The 16,661-nt window shown below is 43.2% G+C and overlaps 2 protein-coding genes across 3 annotated transcripts; one reads left to right on the top strand and one right to left on the bottom strand.

The window, feature by feature from the left end:
- Window positions 1-3,259: 3,259 nt before the first annotated feature.
- Window positions 3,260-7,675, top strand: LOC125553162 (uncharacterized). Of its 2 annotated transcripts, none has more exons than XM_048716946.2 (3): window positions 3,260-3,428; window positions 3,544-4,108; window positions 7,043-7,675. In XM_048716946.2, the coding sequence occupies exons 2-3, from the start codon at window positions 3,823-3,825 to the stop codon at window positions 7,408-7,410; spliced, it is 654 nt and encodes a 217-aa protein (XP_048572903.2). In that variant the 5' UTR covers window positions 3,260-3,428; window positions 3,544-3,822; the 3' UTR covers window positions 7,411-7,675. The 2 variants fall into 2 exon arrangements, with proteins under 2 accessions (XP_048572903.2, XP_048572904.2); XM_048716947.2 differs by having other exon boundaries at window positions 3,549-4,108.
- A 1,294-nt stretch (window positions 7,676-8,969) lies between these two features.
- On the bottom strand, window positions 8,970-13,303 carry ARPC4 (binding protein). Its single transcript, XM_048716945.2, has 8 exons — window positions 13,085-13,303; window positions 12,905-12,970; window positions 12,754-12,806; window positions 11,844-11,871; window positions 10,556-10,630; window positions 10,344-10,448; window positions 9,774-9,863; window positions 8,970-9,402 (listed from the first exon to the last, which is right to left on the bottom strand). The coding sequence occupies exons 1-8, from the start codon at window positions 13,085-13,087 to the stop codon at window positions 9,313-9,315; spliced, it is 510 nt and encodes a 169-aa protein (XP_048572902.1). The 5' UTR covers window positions 13,088-13,303; the 3' UTR covers window positions 8,970-9,312.
- Window positions 13,304-16,661: the final 3,358 nt, after the last annotated feature.

Raw genomic sequence — 16,661 nt, forward strand, 5'->3', positions numbered from 1 at the left:
GTGGAGCTGCTACCGCGAGGGAGAAGGCTTCGCGATCTTTTTAGTGTTCAGTTCATAATACAGAATAGCATGGGGCAGGGCACTCGCTGATGAAAAGATAATTCCAAAGACAAGTTCCAGATTCCCATGCAGCCCCGTTGTCGAATCATCTTTTTTTGAGGGGGGGGGGGCACTCAGTAGGTTTGGATCAAAAGCTCATAGCTCGCGAGTTTAATGAAAATGCTTGATAGCTCGCTTTTAAATGAACAGTCAATTACTGATTTCGTCCCATTAAACTTAACAAACTTAACGAACAAGCTAACAAGTTTCACGAGCAACTCGTTAGTACATCATAACACATATTCTTATCTCACATCATAACATTTCATGGCATAACAGATTCATCTACCCAATCCAACTGACCGAGGAAGTAAACTAGCACACCTGCTCCGGGCCGTAAGGCCCGTAACACATCATAGTCCGTTAATGAGCGCTTGCGAGCTTAACGAACTTTAAATGAACCAAGGTGAAAAAAGTTTTTTGCTCGTTAACAAGCTTAACGGGTGAGCATTAACGAGTACGAGGTTAACGAGCCGAAGCTTAATTAGTCGAGTAGCTTAGCACTCAGAACTATGACGTGACCAAACAAAAACTATGCCCAGAATGAAAGCAAAGGGAAGCCAGCGGCAATTGAGGGGAAACTGGAACATGCAAAACTTTAATTGAGACTCCCTCCAACCACTCCCCCCGTCGTCGACGCTCACGTCCTTGTCACCGTTAGTCGCAGAAAAAAGTTCGCCAATAGCAGATTTTTTTCATACTCCGTTGCAGCCATGGGTAGCCACCTCTAGTCGCCGGCCGCAGCACTGGTCCTTGCTGGTGACATCACAACACTTCCTCCTGCCCCTCGTTGCAACATCGTGTCTCGCCGGTCCCTGAAAAAAATGCGCCGCCAATCACAGCTTTGCGTTTAGCCGGTGTTGCCCCATGGTTGCAGCATCAGTGGAGATGATGACGTACTCGCAACCCTCACTTTTCTCTTGTTCCAGCAAAAATTGACATCAGTAGCATTTTTGTGTCGCTGGTTGCAACTCTGTCATGCTCTGGATGTATATTCACCATAGTTGGTTGCAACTCTGTCACACTCTGGTTGCAACTCTCTCTGATTCCAGCATAAATTTGCAGCGGTTGTAGCATTTTTACTGGTCGTTGCAGCTCCCTTATTCTCTCTGATTCCAGCAAAATATGGTGTCATCCATTGCATTATTCCCACAGGGTTGCGGCGGATCCCATTTGCCCATTGCAGCTCCGCCATAGCCTGTTGCACTTATCGTTCGAACGGTTCCAGCAAATGTTGACTCGTGATCACAACTTCTCGCTGGCCGATTGCGGCAATGCGGATTGGTGGTCGGAACTTCTCTCTCGGCTGGTTGCAGCAACGACGGTGGTCGTCTCCGGCACCTATAGATCACAAATGGTGATGATGCATCGCGTTTGCATCCCGGGTGATTGCGGCTAGCCTTTTAGTTGTCAATTGTAGGTCCCCCGTGTCAACCTCTTGTAGCCTCGAAGACAACACTCACCACGACAACGGTCACCGGTGGCAGTGCTAGCCTAGAGGGGGGCATCCAAAAAGTGGTGTAGCTGGCTTGCAGTAGTCACCCCCAGTAGTGCACCACTGCCGGTCGGGATGGAAGTTGTACCAGCAATCGGCATTTGCTGCCCGCAAAAGCAAAAACGTTGATGCGAACACGAATCGCTATGCGGGCGAAGTGTGTGCATGCGATTGGCGGAGTGTTTAGCCGACAGATCGTTTTTGGCTTGCTAAGCCGATTGTTCCATTGTGCCACTTCTGCTATGGACTCGAGCTACTCTTTGGCTTGAGGCATGTTAGCAGTGGAGTTGCTAGGGAGCAGGCTTTGCAGTCTTTTTAGTGTTCGGTTTACTGGTTCATAATTTAGAATAGTAGAGGACATGACACGTGTCTCACGGATGAAAAAGTAATTTCAGTCAATCTTGATTTCAGCTCGTTAAACTTAACAAGCTTAGCTTAACGAACAAGCTAACGAGTTTCGCGAGCAACTCGTTAGTACATCATAACACGTAATTTTATCGTACGTCATAATATTTCATGGCATATACCGGATCCATCTACTCAACCTAATTGATCTAATCTAACTCGCGGGAGAAAGCAAACTAGCGCACCTCCTCCTATAGTCATCACACTCCTTCATAAGAATTACATCCACACTCTGACCTCATAGGCCATAAGGCCTGTAACACATTGTAGTCTGTTAATGAGCGCTCGCGAGCTTAACAAGCTTTAAATGAACAGAGCTGAATAAAGTTTTTTTTCTCTCGTTAACAAGCTTAACAAGTCGAGCTTTAGGCTGGTCGTAATGATAGTATCATAACTAGTATCATGCATGCCAATTAGGCAGTTTTGATGAGGTGTCATAGTATTAAATGAAGAAAGAGAGGGTGGAGTATCATATCATGATACCGTATCATAATAAATGCTACACTACTTTGTGTCATGCATGACAATAAATAGAATACTACATGATACTACTATGTGATACTATGCATTAGGGAGGTAGTATCATACACTAGTATCATATGCATGATACTAGTATATGATACTCCCCATTACAACCAGCCTTAGTGGGTACGAGGTTAACGAGCCGAAGATTAACTAGTCGAGTAGCATAGCACTCACAACTGTGACCAAACAAAAACTATGCCCAGAATGAAAGCAAAGGGAAGCCAGCGGCAATTGAGGAGTAAACTGGAACATGCAAAACTTTAATTGAGACTCCCTCCAACCCCCTTTTCCCAAAAGTGAAGCAAGCAAGCAACACATTACAAAAAGATGAGATGAGATCATACCAGTACATTGGTAATTCTACCCATCTACAAAAGGTTGGGAGGTCCAGCAAAGGTTTGGCGATGCATTGCTCATAAGTAGCGCTCCATCTTTTCCTTAAGCATGCATGTGGGGGAGACTTTTATTTAGCCTAAAGTCTCCAAGATTTGCAGCGGCATCAAGCACATTGTGAATTATTCTCACTACAATGAAAAGCACACTTTATCATTTTTGTTAATGGAAAAGAAAGAGCCCAAAGGCCAAAAGAACTATTATTACTCACTTTATCATTTTTCATTTAACAGAACAGAAAAAAAAAGTCCAAAAGAAAAGAGTAGTACTGGCTGGGAATGAGCAGGCAGGCAGGCAGGCAGGCAGAGGGGGCCAAACCAGCTTCACGCTCTTCCACACTCCCCACCCCACTCCACTCCCCCCATCCCGCTACTGCGCGTGCTCCCTCCCCGTCGCCTTTCGCCGCCGCCCCTCCGCCCCCTTTCCCACCCCCCTTTCCTCGCTCCATCCTCCCGTGATCCGCGCCCGCCCGCAGGCCGCCGGAGGAGGATTGGTTCTTGGCAGAGACGAGGTGGGGGTTTCTTCCTCCTTCCCGAAGAATGAATTGATTTGCTTCCCCCTTTTAGCTGCTCCGTCCTTTTGCTCGCCGACGACGCGCCACCCTCTTGACTTGATTCGATTCGCAGGACAGCCAGGGGAACGAAAGGTGGTGGTGGGTTCTTGTCCGCTCCGCCTCCGAGTTGAAGTTGAATCTCCCCGCCGACTGGATTCGCTCGCCATCTTTTTCCTCCGCCGGAAAACGACCTCCCGCCGTACTCGCGCGGCGGAGCGACCTCCGCCAATTAATCCTCGCGCCGTGGAAGAGACCCGGTCGGTTGTTGTTCCGCTGAAAAGCCCCGCCCTTAACTTCCCGGGCGGAATCCAAGGAGACCCGACATCCGGTTAATCTGCGAGCGGCCGCCGCCATGATCCCGCTGCTGTTCCTGGTGCTGTTCGCGGAGGGGGCGGTGGCGCTGCTGCTCATGGTCAAGATCGGGCCGCTGCGGGAGCTGGCGATGCGGGGCGTGGAGCAGGTCAAGACCGGCAAGGGCCCCGCCACCGTCAAGACGCTCGCCTGCACGCTCTCCGTCATCCTCATGTCCAGCGTCGCCGCCATCGTCAGGATCCAGAACAGGGGCCACAAGATCGGCAACGTCAGCCCCATGGACCAGGTGCTCTGGCGGACGCACCTCCTCGAGGCATCCCTCATCGGTCAGCATGCCTTCTTTCTTCGATTCATGTTCTTACTCCCACAGCACCAGATGCCTCTGCTACTAGTTCTTGATTTGCTCATGGCATGGTGCTAGCTACCAACTACTCCTATCCTACTAGTTAGCATTGGGATAGTGGTGGCTGCTGCTTAGTTGCTGAAGGGGCCGAGCAACTGCTAGTTAGCAACCACTAGTCATTTCCGATGCTTTCGCCTGTTGTCAAGTACAGAAAAGTGTTGTTATACCAATCTGTATTTTACAATATGCAATGTATCTGCTATTAGGTTCTATCCTCTCTCAAGATTGTGCGTTTAGCATTTCGGATCCTACCGGTAATTTGCAGTCCATTCTAGGAGTATGTAAATTACAATGTAAATCACACGTTATGGACTACAAGCAGGAATTTGCTGCTTAGGTTGTGAAGGGGGGTAGCTTTGGAGATGAAGGTGCCATTTTAGATGCTGTTTTCGTTCTCATAGATCTATAATTCCACTGTATACTTTAGAATAGGCCATGAACAATGCGCAAACTAAATGTAGTCTCAAGTCCTAGCATGCATGTTTGTGCATCCCCTTGGTAGCTTATAGTTCCGATATGTGGTACAGAAATCGCAGTCTGTAACATGTGCATTTTCTGTCTCAAACTAGAAATCCAATACAAAACTGCAGTCTGATCCTTTTTTTCGATAGTTGAAGAATCCTGTTATTATATTTATATGTGTCTGTAGCATTAGTCCTTCATGTGGTGTTGGTCAACTGGTCAAGAAATGTTATATTGTAGTGGCCTGGGTTGACTACAATAGGAGCTGATATTGCTTAGGCTTGCATCAGATCTATGTTCCTTTCTTGCTTGGTGGGAGTTTGGATGGCAGATTCTTAGCTGAAAGTAAGCTGTCCAGGGACAGATCTGCTTTGCTAAATGGCATGCTATGTTATGACTTAGATTAACATCATGTCCATTACAATTTACAAGTGAGGATTGGGCAATTAGTTTGGTAAAAATGATCAGGATTTTGATGTACTGAATAAACGGTTATATCAACCAAATGTTGTCTCAGGTCCTAGCATACATGTTTGTGAATCCACTTGGTATCTTATAGTTCCACTACGGAGTATAGAAATTGCAGTCTGTAACATGTGCATTTTCTATCTCAAACTAGAAATCCAATACAAAACTGCAGTCTGATTCTGTAGTTGAAGAATCCTGTTATTATATTTATATGTGTCTGTAGCATTAGTCCTTCATGTGGTGTTAGTCAACTGGTCAAGAAATATTATATTGTAGTGGCCTGGGTTGACTACAATAGGAGCTGATATTGCTTAGGCTTGCATCAGATCTATGTTCCTTTCTTGCTTGGTCGGAGTTTGGACGGCTGAAAGTAAGCTGTCCAGGGACAGATCTGCCTTGATTAATGCCATGCTATATTATGCATAGGCTTTATGCTGCTTTCATGTTTGGCCGGAGTTTGGACATTACAAGTGAGGATTGGACAAATAGTTTGGTAAAAATGTTCAGGATTTTGATGTACTGAATAAAGGGTTATATCAACCAAATGTTGTCTCAGGTCCTAGCATACATGTTTGTGAATCCACTTGGTATCTTATGGTTCCACTACGGAGTATAGAAATTGCAATCTGTAACTTGTGCATTTTCAATCTGAAACTGGAAATCTAGTATATAACCGCAATCTGATTCTGTAATTAAAGAATGTGGCTATTATATTTACGTGTTGGTAACATTAGTCTTCCATGTGGTGTTGGTCAACTGATCAAGAAATATTATATTAGGGATCCCATTATATTATACAAGCCTGGGTTGGATACAATATAACAGGAACTGATATGCTTAGGCTTGCATAGGCTTTATGCTGCTTTCATGTTTGGCCGGAATTTGGGTGACAGATTCTTAGCTGAAAGTAAAGCTGTCTAGAGACAGATCTGTTTTGATTAATGGCGTGCAATATTATGCCTTAAATTAACATCATGTCCATTATTGGTGAGGATTGGACACCTAGTTCTGTAAAAATGTTCAGGCTTCTGATGCATCGACTAAGGGGTATGTCAAAGGCCCCTTTTAGTCTTAACTCTAGGGCCTGTAAACGTTGCAAATTTAGATAGGCAACTATCTTACTCGTTCATGACTCCTTATGAAGGTTTAGATCAATAAACAGGACTTGAAAATAAGGTGCATTTTATTTGTACAGAAAACAACTTACTTTTTTTTAGTAATTATTGTACTGTTTACTTGTGTAGTCAGTCATACCAGTATACTGTTCTTGCGTTATAAATCTTGCTTGCAATTTGGAAATCATCATCTTCAAGGTAGGCAGTTGCAGTTAATAAAATTAAGGGATGATTTTTGTCATGCAAAAAGATAGAGCAAATTTAATATTGATTTTCATGATTCACCGAACTTGGAATTTAGGGTCTGTTTAAAACTGATTCTGGCGCAGTTGCAATTTAGGGCCATTTGGACTTTGGTATATATGGTTTGGGTCTATACAGGTGGAGGATTTGTTGAATCTGCAGTGTACTTTTTCCAGACAACTATAAAGGGGGATTGTTGGCCTGTAGAAACAGAATCTCGTGTACTATCAGCTAAGAGCAGCACTATCAGTTAATGAATTAACTAGGCACCAATAAGTAATCATGTGAGCTAGTTTCAAGTGAAATGCATGCCATTTCATTCAAAATTCTAAGCTGTTAGTCTGGTCTGGTAATTTTCGTTCTTGAACGTGGGGAGGTCAGAACTAAATGTCGAAAGGTAGGCCTCAAAAGATCACTTCCTAGAAGATTTTATTTTGAGCAGTTGGCATGGGACATTATAGGCTGTAGTTCGACAGGAATGCAGCATACATTCATTTTTATCGATGTTGATACTGAGTTGGAATGCCGGATCTTTTTTCAACCTTCTAACAGCTCATCGCACCTTGCAGGATACACACTATTCCTCGCATTTGTCATCGACCGGTTGCACCACTACCTTCGGAAGCTCATCACCCTGAGGAAGTCAGCCAACACCTCAAGGGAGGAGGTTGAGAAGCTCCAAATGGAGAACCGGTCCTTGCGCGAGAAGGAGGAGAAGTCAGCCAGCGAGATGAAGAAGCTTCAGCAGGACATGGCCAAGCTGAGCGAGGACATGAAGAAGCTGAAATCCGAGTCTGAAGATCACCAGAGGAAAGCGTCTGACGCGGAGGCCCACGTCAACGCCCTGCAGAAGCAGTCCGAGGAGCTGCTCCTCGAGTACGACCGGCTGCTGGAGGACAACCAGATCCTGCAGTCCCAGCTTCACTACAAAGGCTGAACTGGTTGACCAGCGGCATGTAACTATCTCGAACTCGAAGCGCTCATCGCCAAGGCTCTTGATGTGGTCCTTGGCTTTCATTCCCCTCTCTAACTTATGGTGATATGGATGGATGTACTCTGTGCTCTGTAGTTTGTTTTGAGGCACTGGAAAAGTCAGGGATGGTGAGATGGATATGGGAGAAATATCGGGTTTCGGAATGCGCTTTGTAGAACTGATTAGACCATGTGTTGGAATGCAGTAATTTATCTCCGATTCTCGCAAAGATTTTGCCTAAATGCTACTGTAATAAAAAGTGCATACGCACTATTTGGACGACTCGGGCGGCCACACGATAGCATCCTGATCGCTAGGCGCGTGTGCCAGGTGCCACCTGGTCGGGAAGGGCTCAACCTCCCCTGTTCGCTGTCAAGACAGAATTCCCCCAAATCTCATCGATCAGCGGCGAGGAAGGGCATGGGAGATGCGGAAATCGACGCCCCTTTCTTTCTTGTAGTGTTTTACTAATTCTTGATTGAACAAACGGACTACTACTGCTCAATATTTACACATTAATAGCTGATTCTTCTGTCATTCCATTCTCCTCGAGAGATTGAGTTTGCTCCTTCAGATCGTCACACCATTTTACATGGCAATTATTTTTTGTTGGCATCTATAGTAGTTTTAGTTGCACACATAGTTGTTTTCAGTTGGACATGATTATTCAAAAATTATATACACGGTGATCATTTTTGTTGGTATCTATACTAGTTTTAATTGCGCACATATTTATTCTCAGTTGGATACGATAATTGGGAAGTTGCACCCACAGCCATCATTTTTTGTTGGCATCTATAGTACTTTTAGATATTGCGCACATAATTTTTCTCAGTTAGATACGGTCATTCGGAAGTTACACATACGGTGATCATTTTTTGTTGGCATCTATAGTAGTTTCAATTGCACACATAGTTGTTTTCAGTTGGACACGATCATTGAAAAATTGCACACACGGGGATCATTTTTGGTTAGCATCTATAGTAGTTCTAGTTTTTGAACAGTCTTCTATAATGTTTCACCGTGCTTCCAGAAAAGGAAAATCATAATATGCACAAGTACATTTTGTTTTTGTTAAGAAGGCTTGCATCTTGAGAAGAGTTGCATTTTTTTATACCAAAAACAACTTCCCTTTTTTAAATCGTAGTACTGTTTACCTTTTTGTTGGTCTTTTTTATTACCAGTAACCAGTGTACTATCTTTGCACTGGAGATCTTACAATTTGGAAATCATCCTGCGCAAACTAGGTCAGTTGCAGCTAATAAAATCAAAGATGATCTAATTTTGGTTTCCATGATTCACTTAGGTTCGTATATAAGCCCTGCTTGCAACTGAATCCGTTGCAGTTGAAATAATTATTGCGATGTCAAGTAATGTTTCACGGGAGAGCCTGAAGTCATGGTGTACCATTTGGACTTGGTATATTGGTCTGTACTCTGTAGCATACAGTGTACTGTATCCATACAAGCACACAAATATTCCTTCAAATTACAGTTCATACATAGGAACATTCAGAACTAAAATGACGAAAAAGGACCTCCAAAGATTTTATTTCCAGGCATTAAGGCTACACTCTGATAAATGCAGAACTCCATTTTTTTCCATGTCTAATACACTAATATTGTCCTCTATCAAACAATTAAGTAGAGTAGAATACACATTCATAGTTAAACCTGGCACCACACTTCTAACAGTTCATCGCTCCTAGCAGGACACACACTGTTCCTTGCATTTGTCATCGACCGGGTGCACCAATACTCCAGAAGCTCATTAACCTGAGGAGAGCAGCCAACACCTCCAAGGAGGAGGCTGAGAAACTCCCAATGGAGAATTGGTCCTTCCGCGATGAGAAGTCGGATAGCGAGATCAGATGAACTGCTTTAGGAACTCGGTTGCCACCAGCCGGCCACGTGTGTTCACCGACAGCTTGAGCTCGCTGATCTCCTTGTCAATGTCCTACAACACGAAGAAGCATATGTGTGTCAAAGCATGTCCAAGACTGGCAGCACTTTATGGGCAATTTTTTTTAGCTCTACTGTGAAAGAAAAACGTGATCGTGAGTCTTCTGCATTTCGTTCTTCTTCACTTGTAAAATGGGCAATCCAAGACTGGCAACACTTTATGGGCAATCGCCAAGCTGGGCGCACAGCCGTTTCATGATAGATGTACTCTAAAATTATTTGTATAAGGGATTCATTTGTGATTTTAGTACAAACTGCTGAGTGCTTATTTTACATAGAGGCACGTAAGATAAACATTTCAGAAACTACAAACATGTCCAAACTTACTCTTGCTGTCAGCTGTTCATTTACTAGACCTTTACTTACCTCCATAAACTGAACAATGAAATCTATGAGCTTATGCTTGTGCATGTCCTCACAGTGGTAGTTTGTTATGAGGAAGCTAATATCATAACCCTGAAACAAAAGAAAACCAAGTTAGTCATTTTCCAATGGTGTCCTTGGATAAAATGCTGTACACTAACATTCCCGCAAGTACCAAAACAAATTCGATCCACATGGCTAATAAACGTTGTGAGAAGGTCATCAAGATGGAAAACTCGAAAGCTGGTAAAACTCCAGGCAACATAGAGACTACTATTTAGTTGTCCTGAATACTGTATTGCTGATATCAAGTTTTTCAATTTGACACTTGAAATTTCCAGTTTCAACACTTAATCCAAGTCTAACTGCTGATCAAACTAAATTCCTAAAATGTATAGACCTCTTAACTTTCAGAGCGGATAGAGTAATTAGTTAGAAAAGACAATTATGTGTAATCCCCTAGTATCAAGTAGCCCTACTGGCCCAACTTCAGTTGAATAAAGTTTGTGTACTACTACAAGTAGTCGATTACTAGAGGTACAGAAGTAATGCATGCACACAGTATTGTAATACCTGAACTGGTTTTCTCCTCAACACTTGGAATGCCTCTGCCCTCATCGACAAAAACCTAAGAAACTTCTTTGCAAGAATATTTTCTAGTTCATCTGCCTGCTTAACCTGCCAAATAAGAAAACAAGTATATGATGGCATAATGGATCACAAATGATTGAGCTACAATGTTCTGAAAAGAACTATCATAGTATCCACCAGCTATTGTTCACTACCTTCAAGCTTATACGGATCGAATTGATTGAAGTCTCTACCAAACACTTCTCGGCTTCATTACGACATATAAGCACCTGTAAGAGGAAAACCTTGATTATGAATCACCATTCTGAAGAAACTGCTTTTTATTTCAAGTTCATCTCCAGAGAAGCATAGTCATAAAGAGATGGTACAGACTACATATGCAAGATATCACCAATTGATTCAGTAGGTTTCAGCAGTGTTAAACAATATGGTTTTCATTAGACTTCTGCTTTATCGCATATGCTCTGTGTCACCCATTTCAGAGTTTTGCAAATACTCCCTCCGTCCCGAATTACTTGTCGCAGAAATGGATGTATCTAAAACTAAAAATGCGTCTAGATACGTCCATCTCTGCGACAAGTAATTCGGGACGGAAGGAGTAGCACATATCAATTTCACATAGGGAACTTTAATAATACATTCAATAACTTTTGCTATGCCGAGTTATTTAATTATAGGCAAGTGTTCTCAAACGCAATAAATAATTACAGGCAAGTATTCTAGAACACAATAACAATATTCGATCCTATACTCTAATATGCTACGCATGTACATAAATCAGAAATTCTAGCATGTCGAGTTCACAGCCATTTGAATAGTACAAAATTGAGAAAGTGTGATTTTTCCAGTTTAATACTATCGTATAAGCATCTTGTTTATATCTTGATTTAAGTACCTAATTGGCATCAGTGCTGGCCTATGTTACTTGTCATCGCCTAGCCAAAGACCAGGTCTTATAAAGGGAACATTGGAAATTTCACTATAGGACAGGATGAAAGATGAAAGAACATCCACTGTCCTGTGAGGCTGAATTTTGCTTGCCTAAGAACAACGTTAACTAAAGTACTAAGAACAATGTATTCATGATTTCCAGCATATAGTCTAATGAAGAGTGTATCTGTTAGAAGTTTAAAATGACACGCAATTACCATATACTTCTTGGGCAGGTGTCTGCAGATATATATTCTGCTCACTTCACAATACAGTAAAGAAATTTTAGCTCCAAACTGAGAACAAGTGTTGCCATTCTGAGGAATGAACAATACTGGTGCATAACGAAATATTACAAAGAGGCATTTCAAACAATTTTTTCACTACCGTCTAATCACCACAATATTCTGCAGCTGGGAAAAAAATTGCTGTAAAATCCGTATGAGAAAAGGAGAACGCATGGATAAAAATCAAATTCATATATAGAAGGGAATTACTCTCACAAGATTTTCTTAGCAACATCACAGAATCAATATCTGAAATCTCCCTTACCGGATTCAGCAGAAGTTCAGGGCTAGTCCTGTAAAAGGGATTAAAAAAGACGATGTCAGCAAAACATGATTTACTCGCATCCATGAGCTTCAGGGAGGGGAGGTGTAAACAAAAAGGGAACATGGGCACATGTGAATGCGATTGCAGGGATACAATGGCATATAAACTATCAAAGGAAGCCAGAGATAGTGCCACTATTGTTGTCAAGAAAACACCGATACTTCAAGCAACTAACGTATCCGTACCGGATACCATCTCTGATACTGATTCTTTCACCATACATCCCCGATACCTCTCAGGCTCTAGTAGTGCCGGTGGGGGGCTCCTTTCCCGGTGCTCCTGCTCCCCTTTCCCCACTATCCTGTAGAATGCTGATTTTCTCCTGCTCCTCCCTTTCTCTCTAATTGAACTTTTATGTTTGGTAAATTGCGGCTACCCTTTGGCTGCTGGTTCTTGCTTTTGTTGGAATCATGGATAAAGGTAGAAGATAATGGACTGCACTGACTAAATATATGCTAAATGGTTTGATGCTTAATTGATAACATATTTAGTCAACCGTATCCGGGTATTGGCGCTTTTCCCTTTCAGAGATGATGTATTTAAGTAACTGTATCGCGCTCATACTGGTACGCGTAACCGTATCGGTGCAATCTAGATTGTTGTCTTTGAAATTTACATCCTATGAATAAACTGGAGACATCTCCAGTTTGTTTCTACTAGGTTTTCACACACAAATGCACATACGAAAAATAGAAGCGGAAGGCCGTTATCTTTGCAGGAGAAAAAGGTTGCGTCGATTTTGATCTATAATACGCAGAATCTTCTACTGGTCTGAACCGAATCACTTAGAGAAAGAACCAACACAAGCTCTGAATACAGAGACGGTGTCCAGGTGAAAGAATTGGCTTACTTGAGCTCCACCTCCGGCTTGTTGTGCCTCTCGACCTCTTGGCAAGGGAAATTCTAGCGGCACAAGGAACAAGCACGCGCGACATCAATTTTCTCTTTGAGCAAATCAAGAAATTGCCGAGCGGAATGGCGATCCTGGAGCTGGTGCGTACCTGCAGGCACATGGCCGCCTCCAGAGTGTTGCGGATGCAGGTGAGGTACAGCCGCAGCGTGTTGGCCTGCGGAGACACAAGAACCCATTTGAACGGAGTCGCGGGAAGGGGAGGATCCGGCGGCGGCGGCGCGCAGGGAAGGGGAGGATCTAGAGAGGAAGGGGAGGGGAATGGACTCACCATGGCTACGGAGGGTCGCCGCCCGCGTGGATCGGCCGAGGGGGAGAGAAGGGATCTGGTGGATCGGGTGGGCGGGGTGGCCGCCGGTTGCCGGAGTCCGTGGGGAGGGGCGCGCGCGAGAGAGGGGGGAAGGCGCCGGCGTCGGAGGCGACTGACTGGTGGAGGTGTGCTTCGGTACTGTTCGTGGGCCTGGGCCGTGTCCACTGTACAGGCTGGTGGGCGCAGTGACCAGGAGCACTCTTCTAAAAATAAATAAATAAATGCATAGGTCACTCCCACCTTTGCGTGTGTATAAATCTCGAATCATTTTCGTTGTTGGATTCTTCGCGTCGAGATCTTTAAACTAGATTTTATGTTGATAGGTTTTGACGATCTTTTTTTTTCTTATTCGAAAGAGGCACGACTGTGCCTCCCGCGAAGTAAATCTGTGCTTCCACGAGAACTAAATTTGTGCCTCTCATAGAAGGAAAAAAAGGAAACATATTTTTTTTGTTTCGAGAGGCACGATGATACGTCTCCAACGTATTTATAATTTTTGATTACTCCATGCTATATTATCTACTGTTTTGGACCATATTGGGCTTTATTTTCCACTTTTATATTACTTTTGGGACTAACCTATTAACCGGAGGCCTAGCCCAGAATTGCTGTTTTTTTTGCCTATTTCAGTGTTTCGAAGAAACGGAATATCAAACGAATCCAAACGGAATGAAACCTTCGGTAACGTGATTTTCTCACCGAATATGATCCAGGAGACTTGGACCACACGCCAAGAAAGAAAGGAGGTGGCCACGAGGGTGGAGGGCGCCCCCCTAGGGCGCGCCCCCTGCCTCATGGGCCCCCCTTTGCTCCACCGACGTACTCCTTCCTCCTATATATACCTACGTACCCCCAAACGATCAGATACGAAGCCAAAAACCCAATTCCACCGCCGCAACCTTCTGTATCCACGAGATCCCATCTTGGGGCCTGTTCCGGAGCTCCGCCGGAAGGGGAATCCACCACGGAGGGCTTCTACATCAACATCATAGCCCCTCCGATGAAGTGTGAGTAGTTTACCTCAGACCTTCGGGTCCATAGTTAGTAGTTAGATGGGCTTCTTCTCTTTTTTTGGATCTCCATACAATGTTCTCCCCCTCTCTCGTGGAGATCTATTCGATGTAATTTTCTTTTTACGGTGTGTTTGTTGAGACCGATGAATTGTGGGTTTATGATCAAGTTTATCTATGAACAATATTTGAATCTTCTCTGAATTATTTTATGTATGATTGGTTATCTTTGCAAGTCTCTTCGAATTATCAGTTTGGTTTGGCCTACTAGATTGGTTTTTCTTGCAATGGGAGAAGTGCTTAGCTTTGGGTTCAATCTTGCGGTGTCCTTTCCCAGTGACAGTAGGGGCAGCAAGGCACGTATTGTATTGTTGCCATCGAGGATAACAAGATGCGGTTTTTATCATATTGCATGAATTTATCCCTCTACATCATGTCATCTTTCTTAAGGCGTTACTCTATTTTCTTGAACTTAATACTCTAGATGCATGCTGGATAGCGGTCGATGAGTGGAGTAATAGTAGTAGATGCAGGCAGGAGTAGGTCTACTTGTCTCGGACGTGATGCCTATATACATGATCATACCTAGATATTCTCATAATTATGCTCAATTCTGTCAATTGCTCAACAGTAATTTGTTCACCCACCGTAGAATACTTATGCTCTTGAGAGAAGCCACTAGTGAAATATATGGCCCCCAGGTCTATTCTCATCATATCAATCTTCCATCACTTTATTATTGCTTTGCTTTTTTACTTTGCCTTTTATTTTACTTTGCATCTTTATACCATACCAAAAATAATATCTATCACCTCTATCAGATCTCACTCTCGTAAGTGACCGTGAAGGGATTGACAACCCCTAATCGCGTTGGTTGCATGCAGCTATTTGTTTTGTGTAGGTACGAGGGACTCGCGCGTAGCCTCCTACTGGATTGATACCTTGGTTCTCAAAAACTGAGGGAAATACTTACTCTACTCTGCTGCATCACCCTTTCCTCTTCAAGGAAATCAATCGCAGTGCTCAAGAGGTAGCACACGACTATGTCTCTCGCAGAAGCAAATCCATATCTCTCGTGTAAGGAAAAAAGAGATATATTTTTCCCGTTTTCAAGAGGCATGACTGTGTCTCTTACGGTCGTTTTTCCCAGTTTCCAAGAGGCACGACTGTTCCTCATGAAAGCAAATCCGTGTCTTTCGCGCAGGAAAAAAACGAATATTTTTTTCCATTTTCGAGAGGCACGCACAGAAGAAAACAGAAAGAAAACATGTTTATTCATCAATCTTATGGGTCCAAAACTAAGAAAAATCGGGGGGAAACCGAAAAGCCAAAAGAAGCAAAAAATTATCTAAAAAATGAAAAACACGTGCAAAAAAAATCAAAGGTAGCACCCAGAGAGCGACACATGACGACGGCTGAGAGCGCGCCAAAGCCCACCCCAGATGACCCTTGAGGGGCTCCCGAAGGAGTACTTCGTTAGTTGCTCGCGGGGAGAACACTACTAGGAAAAACCCTAGTAGTAGCGCTGGTTTTTTGCCTAGTAGTAGCGCGGGTACCAGCGCTACTGCTACGACACTACAACTTAACTTTAGCAGTAGTGCTGGTCGTGCTACTACTATAGTATGATAGCAGTAGCGTGCTTATGAGCTAGCGCTACTGCTAAGTAGTAGCGACGTTGGCTCTGACCCAGGCCACTACTATTTATATGATCATTAGGTGGAAGAAACATGGATTAGATCCATGTGACCAAAAGTTGGATTAGTAGGACGACTAATCCAACTTTTGGTCATATGGATCTAATCCGTGTTTCTTCCACCCAATGATATAATAACTCAACATGATCATAATAACTCATCATTATTTTCATATAAGAACTCATTCATCATCATCATCATCATCATTATAATAACAACTCATCATCATAGTCATATAGGAACTAGCTCACCATTTTAGCACAAGGTAGCACATAACTCATCATCATCATGATAACAACTCATCATCATAGTCATATAAGAATAAGCTCAGCACCATCATGATGATAACAACTCATAATCATAGTCATATAAGAACTAGCTCATCATTCCAGCACAATGTAGCACATAACTACCTAAGACCTGCTACTCCCTCAAAGGTAAAATAGCATAAAACAGGTAAACACCTGAATCTCCATTATGGAGAATACAGTTGAACCTATCTCCTATTTGCGGGTTGCGCTTGATGTTGCCCCCAAGTAGTTCCCTACGATCATTCAGAACTTTCCTCCAGTCTTTGATCATGAGGATGCCATCTCTTTTATGAATTGTGTATGAACTAAAGTGACACATAGGCCACCTTGGCCGTAAGCTAATAATGTTCATTTGACCTTTCATTTCCATAAGACGAGGCACACAATCCGCCGGGAGGTTCTGTTGAAGAACATCATAATAACATACTTAACAAAATGTGGTTTAGCTTCAGAAGAATGTATGCAAAAGATGCACGGGTGACATAGTAGGAAAAATCTTACCATGATATCTCGGTGGATATTA

Source organism: Triticum urartu, chromosome 4A (assembly GCF_056163025.1).
Source record: "Triticum urartu cultivar PI428250 chromosome 4A, HENAU_Tu73, whole genome shotgun sequence".
Lineage (NCBI taxonomy): Eukaryota > Viridiplantae > Streptophyta > Magnoliopsida > Poales > Poaceae > Triticum > Triticum urartu.